Source organism: Peromyscus leucopus, chromosome 20 (genome assembly GCF_004664715.2).
Source record: "Peromyscus leucopus breed LL Stock chromosome 20, UCI_PerLeu_2.1, whole genome shotgun sequence".
NCBI classification, from domain to species: domain Eukaryota; kingdom Metazoa; phylum Chordata; class Mammalia; order Rodentia; family Cricetidae; genus Peromyscus; species Peromyscus leucopus.
In genome coordinates, this window is record NC_051080.1 from 6,338,523 (window position 1) to 6,350,337 (window position 11,815).

The 11,815-nt window shown below is 54.5% G+C and overlaps 2 protein-coding genes across 6 annotated transcripts in view; one reads left to right on the forward strand and one right to left on the reverse strand.

The window, feature by feature from the left end:
* The window catches only part of Hdac7 (histone deacetylase 7), a 38,971-nt gene extending 36,029 nt beyond the window's left edge, over nucleotides 1-2,942 (forward strand). For all 5 annotated transcript variants that reach the window (XM_028891846.2, XM_037197403.1, XM_028891843.2 and 2 more), the window contains one exon: nucleotides 94-2,942. In XM_028891846.2, the coding sequence (XP_028747679.1) occupies nucleotides 94-139 (46 nt within the window). In that variant the 3' untranslated portion in view covers nucleotides 140-2,942. The remainder of the gene's footprint in view (nucleotides 1-93) is intronic.
* On the reverse strand, nucleotides 2,089-11,077 carry Slc48a1 (solute carrier family 48 member 1). Its single transcript, XM_028891847.2, has 3 exons — nucleotides 10,813-11,077; nucleotides 3,960-4,127; nucleotides 2,089-3,323 (listed from the first exon to the last, which is right to left on the reverse strand). The coding sequence occupies exons 1-3, from the start codon at nucleotides 10,946-10,948 to the stop codon at nucleotides 3,187-3,189; spliced, it is 441 nt and encodes a 146-aa protein (XP_028747680.1). The 5' UTR covers nucleotides 10,949-11,077; the 3' UTR covers nucleotides 2,089-3,186.
* Between the last annotated feature and the right edge of the window lie 738 nt (nucleotides 11,078-11,815).

Below are 11,815 nucleotides of genomic sequence, written 5' to 3' on the forward strand. Positions count from 1 at the left end.
TCAAGCCTTTGAAGTAGGGCTGTGAGGGTAACGCCACTAAGGCCCTGCCCGCAGCTCTCCGGCCTTCCGACATCCTGCCCTTGCCCCACTCAGGCCCTCAGAGCAACTGGTGGAAGAGGAAGAACCTATGAATCTCTAGGACGTCGGGACAGATCACCTGCCCTTCAGACATGGCTTTCCTCACCTCTCTGTCAACCCTGTTCCTGGGTCTGCAGAGACCCTCCGGGCAGGTAGTCAGGTCCAGAGCACAGCCTACCCTGACAGCAGCCCCAGGGAACTTGAGAAGGCCACTGGGTCTGGGATGGGGACCGGGAAGGATCCTGGGAGGAGGCAGGCTGGGCACGAGGGCTCAGCTGGACTCGTCTAGAACAGATCCAGCTCCCTGGTGTCCAGGCCCCCCTAGCTGTGGCCTCCATCCCTCAGGACTGCACAGAGGAGGGCTGCCTCAGGTGGGCCCACCACTACCACTATTCTTAACTTGGAAGACCCCAGATTTTGCACACCGCCCCGGGCTCCATACAGAAATGTGAACTTGGCCTCAGCCAGGGCGGCCCTTCCCAGGTTCTGAAGGGCTAGGGGAGCGGCAGGAGCCTCGGGTCCCCTATTCCTGAGTACAGGAGAGTTCCTCTCACCTCCTCCTCAGTTGTCTTCTGGTAGCACTTCTGGGCTCAGAGAGCCATTCTGAGCTGCGCTCTCCCTGTGAGTAGTCAGTCACCAGCAAGCCTCCCACCTGGTCACTGTCCTGCCAGAGGCCACCCTACGTGGACCATCTCAGTGCCCTGGTGCAGCAGACAGGTGCTCTCCGAGTCCTGGGCTTCCTGACCCAATGGTGCCAAACCTTCATCTCCCCTTAAAAGCACAACACAGTCCCAGGGATGCCTGGCCACTGCTCCCAGTGTGAGCCTGCCTTCTGTTTCTGGGGTTTCCCCCACCTCAGCTCTGACTGCTGCCCCACACAGAACTAGCTTGACGGAGGCAGGATAAGGTAGAGGAGTAGACAGACGTGGAAGCGAGGAGGCCACCCCAGAAGTCTTCAAGGCTTTTGCGGTCTAGGCCCGGGGCCAAGAAAGAGTATTTGTGCGTATGTGTGTGAGCGTGTGCGTGCCAGAATGTGTGCGTGTATGTCTTCCCAAGACCTGCCATACCTTGTGTATGTGTGCATGTTTTTGTAAAAAAGAAAAAAAAAATGGAAAAAAAAAAACCTGAACAATAAATGTTTTATTTGCTTTAAAGGCCTTGTGAGTACGCCTCCTGGATGTTAGTGATACATCATCAGTGGGGTGGGTGCGCACCCGGCACCCTGCAATGGGCTGAAAAAGGGGGCAAGTTGGGGCCGAACTCAGACTCTCTAGTCCCTTACCCTCCCACGGCTACTGCATGCAGGAAGAAGCCACTCCAAATACATGCTTACCACCAACCCAGGTGAAAAAGGAGATGAGCCTGGGCTGAGCCCTACAGACTGGGCCCTGTGGGATAGGGGACAAGTTCTCAGGCTCAGTTTGCCAAGACACCCCAAAAAGGTCATGAAGCACACACCTGGGCTTAAGTCCTGCCGTGTCCGTAGTCACCGTCTCCTGGATCTTTCAGTAAATGGCCCTAGGTGTGGACATGGCTTCTGGTTCCTTACCATGATGTTTTAAGCATATATCGTAAAGTAAAAGGATGGATGAGACAAGAGGCCAGAAAAAAAACGTGCCCAGCATAATGGGGGGGGCAGTTGGGGGGTATTGCCAGCTCCTGTCTTTCTGGTTCTAAGTCTGCCCAGCCTGGTCACCATATACCTTGGAGCCCCAAGCAGTCTGTTTGGAGTAGGAGGGGGAAAAGAAAAAAAGATTCTCTTTCTCTGACCTGGGGGGGGGGGGTATGGAATCTGCAGGGGATGCTGAGACTGTGAGCATCCTAGCCCCATAGGGCAGGGCTGGGGGAGCAAAGGAGGACTGAGTTAGTGGTCTCCTCATGCCAAGAGGGTAGGCTGCCCGCTCGCCCAGAGCTTACCTTAGAGATATAATCAGATAGGTGGAGGCCCCACCTCACCCGCTCATACAGTCCCCTCTCAAGACGGCCCTCCCCCCCCAAAGAAACACCCTGAGGCTGATAAAAATGGCCGCTGTATTTCTGCTAAAGTGACAGTGTAAGGCAGAGAGCGAGGGGGGCGGGACCCTGGTGGAGAAGTGGACGTGCAAAATGGCAACCTAACAAGAAAGGATAAACGTAGCGGCCCCCGTCCCACCTCTCTACTTAGGTGAGGCCTTGGGCCCATGTCCATTCAGGAGAGAGATGAGCGTCAATGTTGGGGTTCGGTGCAGGGAGAGGTCCTCGGGGTCGGGGTGGTCTTGTGCAGTGAGGGTCAGGTGAACGTGCAAGGCTGGAGACCCAGGCGTAGAGGTATAGTGCTCTCTAGCCCCCACCAGCTTGCCCTCTTATCCCAAAGCCCTTCTAGGTAGGTGCATGGGTGTGTTTCCTGTGGTCCTCAGGTCTAGCCTCATCCGAGGAGCCCAGCTCTGGCAATGTGTGGTCATGTGTGCGCATGTGACACACAGGAATGGTTGGCGGGCTCTAGCACCCTCGTGGGAAACAAACTCTGGAGGGAAGGTAGGGGGAGGGACACTGGGTTCTGTTCAGTCTTGCAGCTTGGGGACAGAGCCAACTGTCACTTCCCTAGGGACTGATGAATTCAGCTACCTGTCCCTTGAGAACAACAGGATGGAGGTACTGGGGTGGGATTTGGAGAGCTCTACTGGAGATTCCTTACTTGATCAGACCTTTCCAGATGCCTCCCCCACCCCACCCCCCACACACACGGCTTCAGTGACGTCTAGGACAGCAAGGAAGCCTGTCTCCAACCCTGCCCCTCACCAGACGTTCAGACCTCACGGTCCTACCCCTTGACACCTTGAGTCCATTATTGTGGCCCTACTTACAAAGATTCCTCAGAGTGCTAAGAAAATAGATCCATTTGGAAAGGTCTAAGCTGCCCATTAGCCAGGCTAATGGGCAGATTGGCAGTGCCCCTTCAACAGTTCTGTCTCCCCAAAAAGGGGGACCAGACGGCTTTCTGGGACACCGAACTGGCCCTGCTGGATATGCTCTGCCACGGTTCTGGAGTCCCCCCAGGCTCACTTGATGACTCAGAAGCTGAGTACCGGTCCTGGGGGCCCCCAGGCTGGAGTGACCTCATTCCCTGGGTCAGAAGTCGCTGAGGATGCTGATGTCAGCGAAGTCGGCCCGGTAGCGGTGGGCGTACAGACTGAGGAGGAAGGACCACTTGAAGGAGATGAAGCTCCAGACACAGGAGAGGTAGTAGCTGGTTGGGTCTCTGAGACCTGCAGGGGAGAGGCGCCAGATGGTAACTTGAGAGATCTACCCATACCACACAGTGGCCGCAAGGCCAGGACCCCCCTTCCTTCCCGCTCCACATCCCTAGATCCTCCGGGCCTCTGAACCAATGCAAATGGAAGACTGGTGTTTGGCGCAGTTTTAGGGCACCCCTGCATGTGTAGTCACAAAGCTGGGGCGTGAGAGGAGGTCAGAGTTCGCCTGAAGGTCTGTACCATCCACTCCCCCTTTGAGGCACACACCCAGGCCACTTCCAACCTGCATCAGACAGGGGACGGCCTCTGGCTGCTTCTTGTTAGAGCCACCAGGGGGTGCTGCCCTCCTGGAGCTAGGCAGAGAATAAAGGACCCCAGCAACTCTGGGGTGGGAGGTGTTCATGTGGGCCACGCCTGTCCCTAATACTTCCTACCAGTCTGGAATCCTCCTGTCCCTGAGGAGGTGTGGGCTCCCGTCCTCCCCACTTTAACAGCCAGGAACCCCGGCAGGGGAGGTCAAGTGATGCATTCAGTCCCTAGAATAGCACTCAACAGAAACTGGACAGGAGTCCCAGGGTATAGTCCCCGGTTGCTCCCTACCCCGGAGCGCCCCCCCCCCCCTTCCTCCTTTCCCTGGACGGTCCTTACTCTGGTGCTGGGTGATGGCCAGTGCCAGGAAGGTGCAGAAGGCAGAGACGGAGACGGCTGAGAAGAGAATACCCACGAGGAAGAAGCCCCGCAGGCCTTTGAGCCAGGTCCTCCAGTAGTCCTGCATGTACATCACGTGAGTCACCAGGACCCACAGTGCCAGGACACCTGCCGGGACAGACTCAGTCAGCACGACCCAGGCACCTGCCTGTCAGGTTGTAGCCCCCTCTCGCTCGGCCTGGAGGCCCAGGGACCTCGATACTAGGGCCCTTAAGTCCACTCGGCCAGATCTACTCACACAGTGACACTAAGGTGACTGGCCCTCAGGACAGTGGCGTGATGCCTGTGGGATGCGATGTTCCCACTTGAACATGGAAGCATGGGACTTCAGCTGCCTTCCAGAAAGCCAGGCATTGAAGAGATTTGTGGAGAACAAAACCATGCCATTCTTGGTAATTTTTACTTTCACCAACTTTTTCTTTCTTTCTCCTCCTCCTTCCCCCCTTCTCCTCCTCTTCTACTTCTTTTGAGAGAGACAAGGTCCTATTCTGTCATAGAATAACATTATAAGGGTGTTACTTTTGTTTATACTGCATTTGTCGAACTCGGTGAAGCTGTGTTACTGTGCCTGTGTGAAACACCTGATAGTCTGCTAAGGAACTGAAAGGCCAATGGTGAGGCAGGAGAGGGAAATGGGCAGGGCCGGCAGGCAGAGAGGAGAAATAGAAGTAGAAATCTGGGTAAGAGGGGAGGAACGAGATGGAGGAGTGGAGAGAGAAGAGCCAGAGGAGGAGGAGGACTCCAGGGGCCAGCCACCCAGGTACACAGCCAGCCACAGAGTAAGAAACAAAGAAAGGTAGACAGGAATAGAAATGGAAAAGCCCAGAGGCAAAAGGTAGATGGGATCATTTAAAGTTAAGAAAAGCTGGCAAGAAACTAAGCCAAGCTAAGGCCAGACATTCATAAGTAATAATAAGCCTCCGTGTATGAATTTACTTGGGAGCTAGGTGGCAGGCCCCCCCAAAAGGGTAAAATACCAACAACACTTCTTTTCTTTCTTTCTTTCTTTCTTTCTTTCTTTCTTTCTTTCTTTCTTTCTTTCTTTCTTTCTTTCTTTCTTTTTTCCTTTTTGGTTTTTGGAGATGGGGTTTCCTTTATATAGCCTTGGCTGTCCTGGGACTCACTCTGTAGACCAGGCTGGCCTCAAACTCACAGAGATCCTCCTGCCTCTGTCTCCTGTAGTGCTGGGATTAAAGGTGTGAGCCACCAAAAGGCTGAGACAAAGTCTCATGCTAGCCTTGAATTTGTGATCCTTCTGCCTCAGCCTCCCAAGTGCTAGGATTACAAGCATGTGCCACCACACCCAGCCTGAAAATACTGTGTTAGCTGGGCAGTGGCGCACGCCTTTAATCCCAGCAGTTGGGAGGCAGAGGCAGGCGGATCTCTGAGTTCGAGGTCAGCCTGGTCTACAGAGTGCATTCCAGGACAGCCAGGACTACACAGAGAAACCAAGGCGACACAGAGGTCTTGAAAAATCTAAATAAATAAACAAAAGGTTAAATATGTATAGAAGTAAAATGCTTAAGAGGGTCTCAGTTTTAGTTTCTAATCTGGCACATGGCCACAGATAGCCTCTACCTAAACAGAATTTGTCTGGCATTTCACTCTGAGAACTTTACATATAATGCTCCTGAAATGAGACTTCCTCATGCCTATCCAAAGCCATAGAGGTGGAGGAGCATGCCCCTCCCACGCTCCTCCTCTGCCTGGTCCTCTGGGTCCTGGAGCCTGCAGCTGAATTCTTGGGCAGCAGGGCACTCCTCAATTCTACATTGGTCTTGCTGAAAAACGAAGCCTTGTCATGAGGGCCCCCGAGGCCACCCAGCACCCACGTGGCCTACTTGCTTTGGACTAGGTCTCATGCCATCCCTCCAGTGTGAGGCAAAGGGCAGGCTACCATCCCAGACCCTTCTGGGCCTGCCCTCTTGCGCCTGGTGGGCGCTTCTCCTAGGATGCTCTCAGCCAGTACAATAGAACACAATACAACCCTCAGTGCCAGGCAGTGCCTGCTGGTATGGATCACACAGTGAAACAAACACCAATTCCGTTGGCAGGGACCTAGAGCAAGGGTTGTGAAGGCAGGCCAGCAAAGAATGGGAGAAGAGAGATGGCCAGCTGTAATCTCTCAGTCCAGCCACGGGTTGCAGGCAGGCCCCCCAGGCTGCCAGCACCCAGGAGGTGGGGGCCCTTTCAAATCATCTGTTGCATACAGTACAAAGTGCTGTGACCTCTCAGAAGGACAGACATCCGTCTGGCTGGGAAGGAGGTCTCAGGGACAGGGGGAAGCAAAGGGACCCTCTGACAGCCACCAAACATTTTATTTCTTGGCAGCTGGGGAATGAGCACACGCATTTGTTAAATTGTTCCTCCTCTTGACGTGCCTGAAATGTTTTATACTTTTTAAAGTTACAAGACAGAAGGTTGGGGTGGCAAGCAGAAGAATCTAGTTATCAGGAGGCTATGGTGACCGGCTTAACGATCACACTCAGGGCAAAACCAAAACAGGGATAATACAAACCAGGAAACTGGGAGCCGGGCACCGGTGTGCTGCCGAATGTAAAAATGGTCCAGTCCTGAGGTCCCGCCAGTCTGGATAAGCAGGGAATCCTGGACTCCTCCCTGTGTGGGCAGGAGCCCACCAACCCACCCACTTCACCCAGCTCTCCCCACCTGCCAGTCTGTCACCCCCCTTCCCGACCCCCTTTCTTTCAGTTCAGTCCGAACTGGCCTTCAGTCTTCCTCCTTGGAATGGGTTCCCATTACCCCTGGGCTGTGGGCGGATGAAAACAAACACGTTCCCATCTCTGTCTTGGCAGGAAGCTGCAGCAGGCCAGAGGTAGACAGAATACTAATCTCTGCTTTAGCCTCCATGATCCGGATTTTATCCCAGAAACCTCCTGAAGTTTTCGCCAGCAGGGAGTTGGTTGGATTCTCTTGTTAGGGGCACTGAGAATCAAACCCAGGGTACTGTGCACAGTCTTTGCTTTTCCACAGGGAGCTCCACCCCTAAGACTTGCATGTGGTTTCTTTTCTTTCTTTTTTTCTTTCTTTTTGGTTTTTCAAGACAGGGTTTCTCTGTGTAGCTTTGCGCCTTTCCTGGAACTCACTCTGTAGCCCAGGCTGGCCTCAAACTCACAGAGATTCACCTGCTGGATTAAAGGCGTGTGCCACTGCCACCAGGCTGCATCTGGTTTCTTAAATGGTCCCAAAAGATGAAGCCTTTGTCACTGAGCATTTCAGGGACAGACCAGATCCCTCCAGTGACTTGTCCTCCCTCCTCTTCCCACAAAAGGGGGTGCAATAACCGAGTTCTAAGACCCTTTCCCACTCGAAGACTCTGGAAGCCGGCTGAAAGTGGAAAAAGAAGGTCAGAGCAATTCTTCCGTGACTCAGCAAAGTCTGGGTTAGAAAATGCTGAACTAGGAAGTATAACGATGTCATCGCAGACCACCAGCATGACCCAGGGGTTCCCTCAAACTCTCACCCCCACATGTGCCCAGAAGTGCTGGGAACAAGAAGAGGAGGAGGAGGAGGGTGGCTCGAGGTGCTCCAGGTTGTAGCCAAGCACTCCCCCTGAACCCAGTCCAGTATTCATGCTAGGGAAACACACTCAGGCTGGAGGCCATTTCCCACCCAGGCCCTCCTTGGAGAGATGCTTCCTCCACAAGTGGTCACCGAGGAAGTGCCCCTCCCTGGCCCCTGCCTATACTCAAGGAATGCAACTATACCCTGTCTTGCTCTGTTCCCTTTCCTAGGATACTCAAGGACTCCAGGATGCCTGGTCTATACAATTCAGGGCAATATGGAGGAGTCCCCTGCTCCATCGGGTTACAGGAGCAAGCCCCACCTCATCCTGGCTCCACTCTACCTCTCCAAGGCTAGGCCTGCCTAGCCTCCGGCTTCATAGGCCTGGTTAGGGAAAGCACCTCCAGATAGATGCTGGGCTTGAGAGGAGGCTTGGGGGTCCCCAAGGGAGCCTGTGGAGTAAATACAGACACTTGGTAATGTGGCTCTGAGGACACACTCCAGCCCTGTTGCCCAGCCCAGAGGACACAGAAGACCCAGGGTGCCAGAGTTCCTCTATCAAAGCTCATTTGTGAAGAGTATGGAGCTGTTTGGATGTGGGGTACAGACGCATTACTACCCATGGTTTTCTAAACACGCAGCAGGCATGTTAACGAGGGCTCCCAGTGCAGAGCCAGAGTGGGGTTCCAATGAGGCCTCTCTCTGCTGAACCCACCCTTTTTTTTTTTTTTTAGGTCACTGCCTTTCTGCAAAGTCACTTCCTCCCAGATTCCTGCCAGGATAAGAGGGTGTCCCCACCTCAAACGCCCATACATATACCCTGTTCCAGAAGCCAGCATGCCCAACAGCCACAGCTGACCAACATGTGCAAAAACCGCTGGGACGGACCTCTGTGACTCAGCAATTTCTGAACTACGAAATGCTGAGTCAGTAGTGGGGTGCTGGCAAGTCAGAAGGGCTGCTGACACTTCACCCCAAAAGAGGAAGAAGGGCAGGGCGGCTGGCTGTGGGACCCTTGTTGCAACCCACACTGGATGGGGGAAGAGTGTGGCCCTGGCCTGACAACACTTTGCCCACCAGCCACCACCACCGACCAGTTATGGCTCTTCCATGACCACGGTTGCCAGAGACCAGACTAGCTGGGAGATGAACCCCTGCTCTAGCTAACTGCTGCCAAGTGCCCGTCTCTCAAGGTAGCTCCACCACTAGCCTGCCTCTGGCCAAGCAAGGCCATCAAGGAGAGAAGAGGCAGAGAATGGGTTGGAGGGAGGCCCCGGTGGCGGCCTGGTGGCAGCCTGGCATGGGGGCTGGACCCTTCCCCTGCTCTTTAAGAAGCAGCTAGACACAGAGCCGTGGAGAGTGGACAGTAGCACACAGCCCTGCAGACCTAGAGAAGTGGCATCTCCTCCCACTCCTTCTAGAAGAGGAAGCGGACGCCTAGCAGGCATTGCCATGCCTCGCACAGCTAGGGAGAGATCACCTCTACTCCCACAGGGCGGACCCTTAGCCAGCTGATCCCAGGCAATGCCCGCCCTCCTCCCTGCAGCCAAAGCGCTTATCTCAAGTCTCAGCATCCAGCCTTGGGCCCTGGCAGTGCCTTCCAACCCAGCGGCAACGGGGCCAATAGGAAGTGTGGAGGAGGGCGTCCAGGAGGAAGGCTCTGAGCACACACCAGCCCTCAGTGCCGGCTGTCCCAGCTAGGTCAGGAGTCCACAGGTGGCAGGCCTGAGAACTCCCAGCCAGGGCATCACACTGAACCTTCTTGGTGACCCCAGGACCTGGCCTGGCACGGCTTTGGTTTAGGAGCCATGCATGCCCTCTGATAGGACAGAAATACCTAAGGCTCCTTCTCTACCTCAGGGTGGCACTCAGTGCATTCCGTGGCAATGAGTGGTGTTTTTTTTTTTTGTTTTGTTTTGTTTTTTTTGGTTTGTTTGGTTTGTTTTTTGGTTCTTTGTTTTTTTGTTTTTGTTTTTTTTGTTTTTTTTTTGTTTTTTTTTTTTCCTAGACAGGGTTTCTCTGTGTAGCCCTGGCTGTCCTGGAACTCACTCTGTAGACCAGGCTGGCCTTGAACTCAGAGATCCGCCTGCCTTCTGCCTCCCAGTTGTTGGGATTAAAGGGGAGTACTGCTGTGCCCAGGGTGAATTAGTTATTTTTAGTTACTCCATTTACAGATCTTTTGGTCAAGGATGTTAGTCATGGAATAAGATCATTGTATATTAATTGTTATCCTTACCCATACTTCTCCCCATACATATTGTTTCATGCAGCTATTGTACAACTGGGCTAATGTTCTTAGTAGGAATTTTAATGCCTTTAGTTTGCTAATCTGAATTTTACAACTCTCAAGAACACAACCTCTCCTTCTGAGTTCTAAGGATGGAACTCAGGCCCGCCAGGCTTTCAAGGCTGGGCCATCTTGTGACTGTTGTAACCCTGGATAAATTATTTACCCTAAGCCTCTCTTTTTCTAACCGTGAAATGGGCACAACGATGCCTACTTCAGAGGGCTGATATAAGGATTAGATGAAATAAGGGGAGTAGACTGCTTAGCACAGCATAAAGTATTAAATTATGCTAATTAAGTACAAATAATACATTTGGCCTTCACGCCTCTTCTTTGGCACAGAGATTAAACGGCGTAACCAAAACTGCACATTAAGTACAGAGTACAGTTGAACAGTCGGCCTTCACCGCTGGTGCCTCCTGACCCCTCCTTGGGGGATTAGCAAATTCCCACTGAGGATCCACAGCAGATGGAGGCGGATGCAAAGGAAATGTCCAGTAACACTAGATCCCACAGTACGGTCCTGGTCTCCGCTGAGGGCCTCTGGGGCCGGCTGATGGGCTTCCCCACGAACCCCCACTTATTATAAGAGACGCGGGAATCCCGCAGAAGCGGTTATGTGTGTTCCCGGAGCGAGGGTGGCCAGGGAGTGGGCGCGCAGAGGGCGAGGTAGTGGCCCCTGGGCGGAGGGTAGACCGACAGGGTGCCGGGACGCCGACAACCCCAGCGCGGCAGAGCTGTGCAGACGACGGCGTCCGGCAGTCGGCACCCTAGGTCGCGCCACGTTCAGAAGGCATCAGGTCCCAGAGGCCCTGGCAATGCCCAGGAACCCGGGCCTGCGCTGCCACTGGCCTCTTTGGGGTAAACAACGCTCCCGCCCCGGGGACAGCGCCGCCCCAGCCGCTGCGCGCACTGGGGCGCTGACAGTTCCACCACCCTCCCACCCCCGCCCGTCCCGCGGGCCCCCCCCACCCGAGATACCTGCGAGACCCCCCATAGCCGCAGTCCCCGGCTGTCGGTAGACCACCGTCCAGACGAAGAAGATGGAGAAGCCGGCCACCGAGCTGAAGCCGGAGTAGGCGGCGCGGAGGCCGAGCTGCAGCCGGGACGGGGCCATGGGGCAGCGCGCGCGCGCGGGGCAGCAGCGGAGGAGCAGCGTCGTCGCCGAGTCACAGGTGCAGCAGGGCCCGAGCTGGAGCCCCAGCCCCAGCCCCAGCCCGAGCCCGAGCCTGAGCCGCCGGCGCCCGGCGCTCCGCCCCCAACCCGCCCCCCCCCCCCCCCCCCCGGTGCCGCCGGCACAGCGCCCTCCCCGGCCGGAGGCCGCTCGCGACACAAGCTTGACCCGGCCACCGCGGCTTGGCAAAGGCCGGCGACCCCTGGTGGAAGAGCAGGGTCCTGAGCTCATCCCCAGACCCCAGCTACCTAGCCGGCAGGCCTGGAAATAAGGCTTTATGCCAGCCAGCTGCAATGGTTACTTTTTAAATTTTAAAATAGGTTTTGAAATTTTTTGAGATAGGGTCCCTCTACGTAGCCTTGGCTGTCTTGGAATTCGCTATGTAGACCAGGCTGGCTTGGAACTCACAGAGACCCTCCTGACTCTGCCTCCTGAGTTCTGGGATTAAATTTTGAATGGGAAACTCATCAGCATAAAAGATTTAAGATTAAAATTTCTAGTTACGATTATAGAAACTAGCCAGGTGTAGGGGCACATGCCTTTAAACCGGCAGGAGCAGAGGCAGCGAGGCAGGCAGATCTCTGTGTGTTCGAGGGCAGCCAGAGCTAGGCAATGAGATCCAGTCACAAAACCAAAACAAACAACAAGGAAAAACCATCAACTGGGTGTGATGGCCCACACATATAATCCTGGCACTTGGGAAAAAAGTGGCCAAGGCAAGGGAGACTCTGTCTGGGAGGGGAAACCAAACCAAACCTGGACAGCTGGTTTGATTCCCTGGCTCCCCCTAAATTAATAAGTAAAATAAAA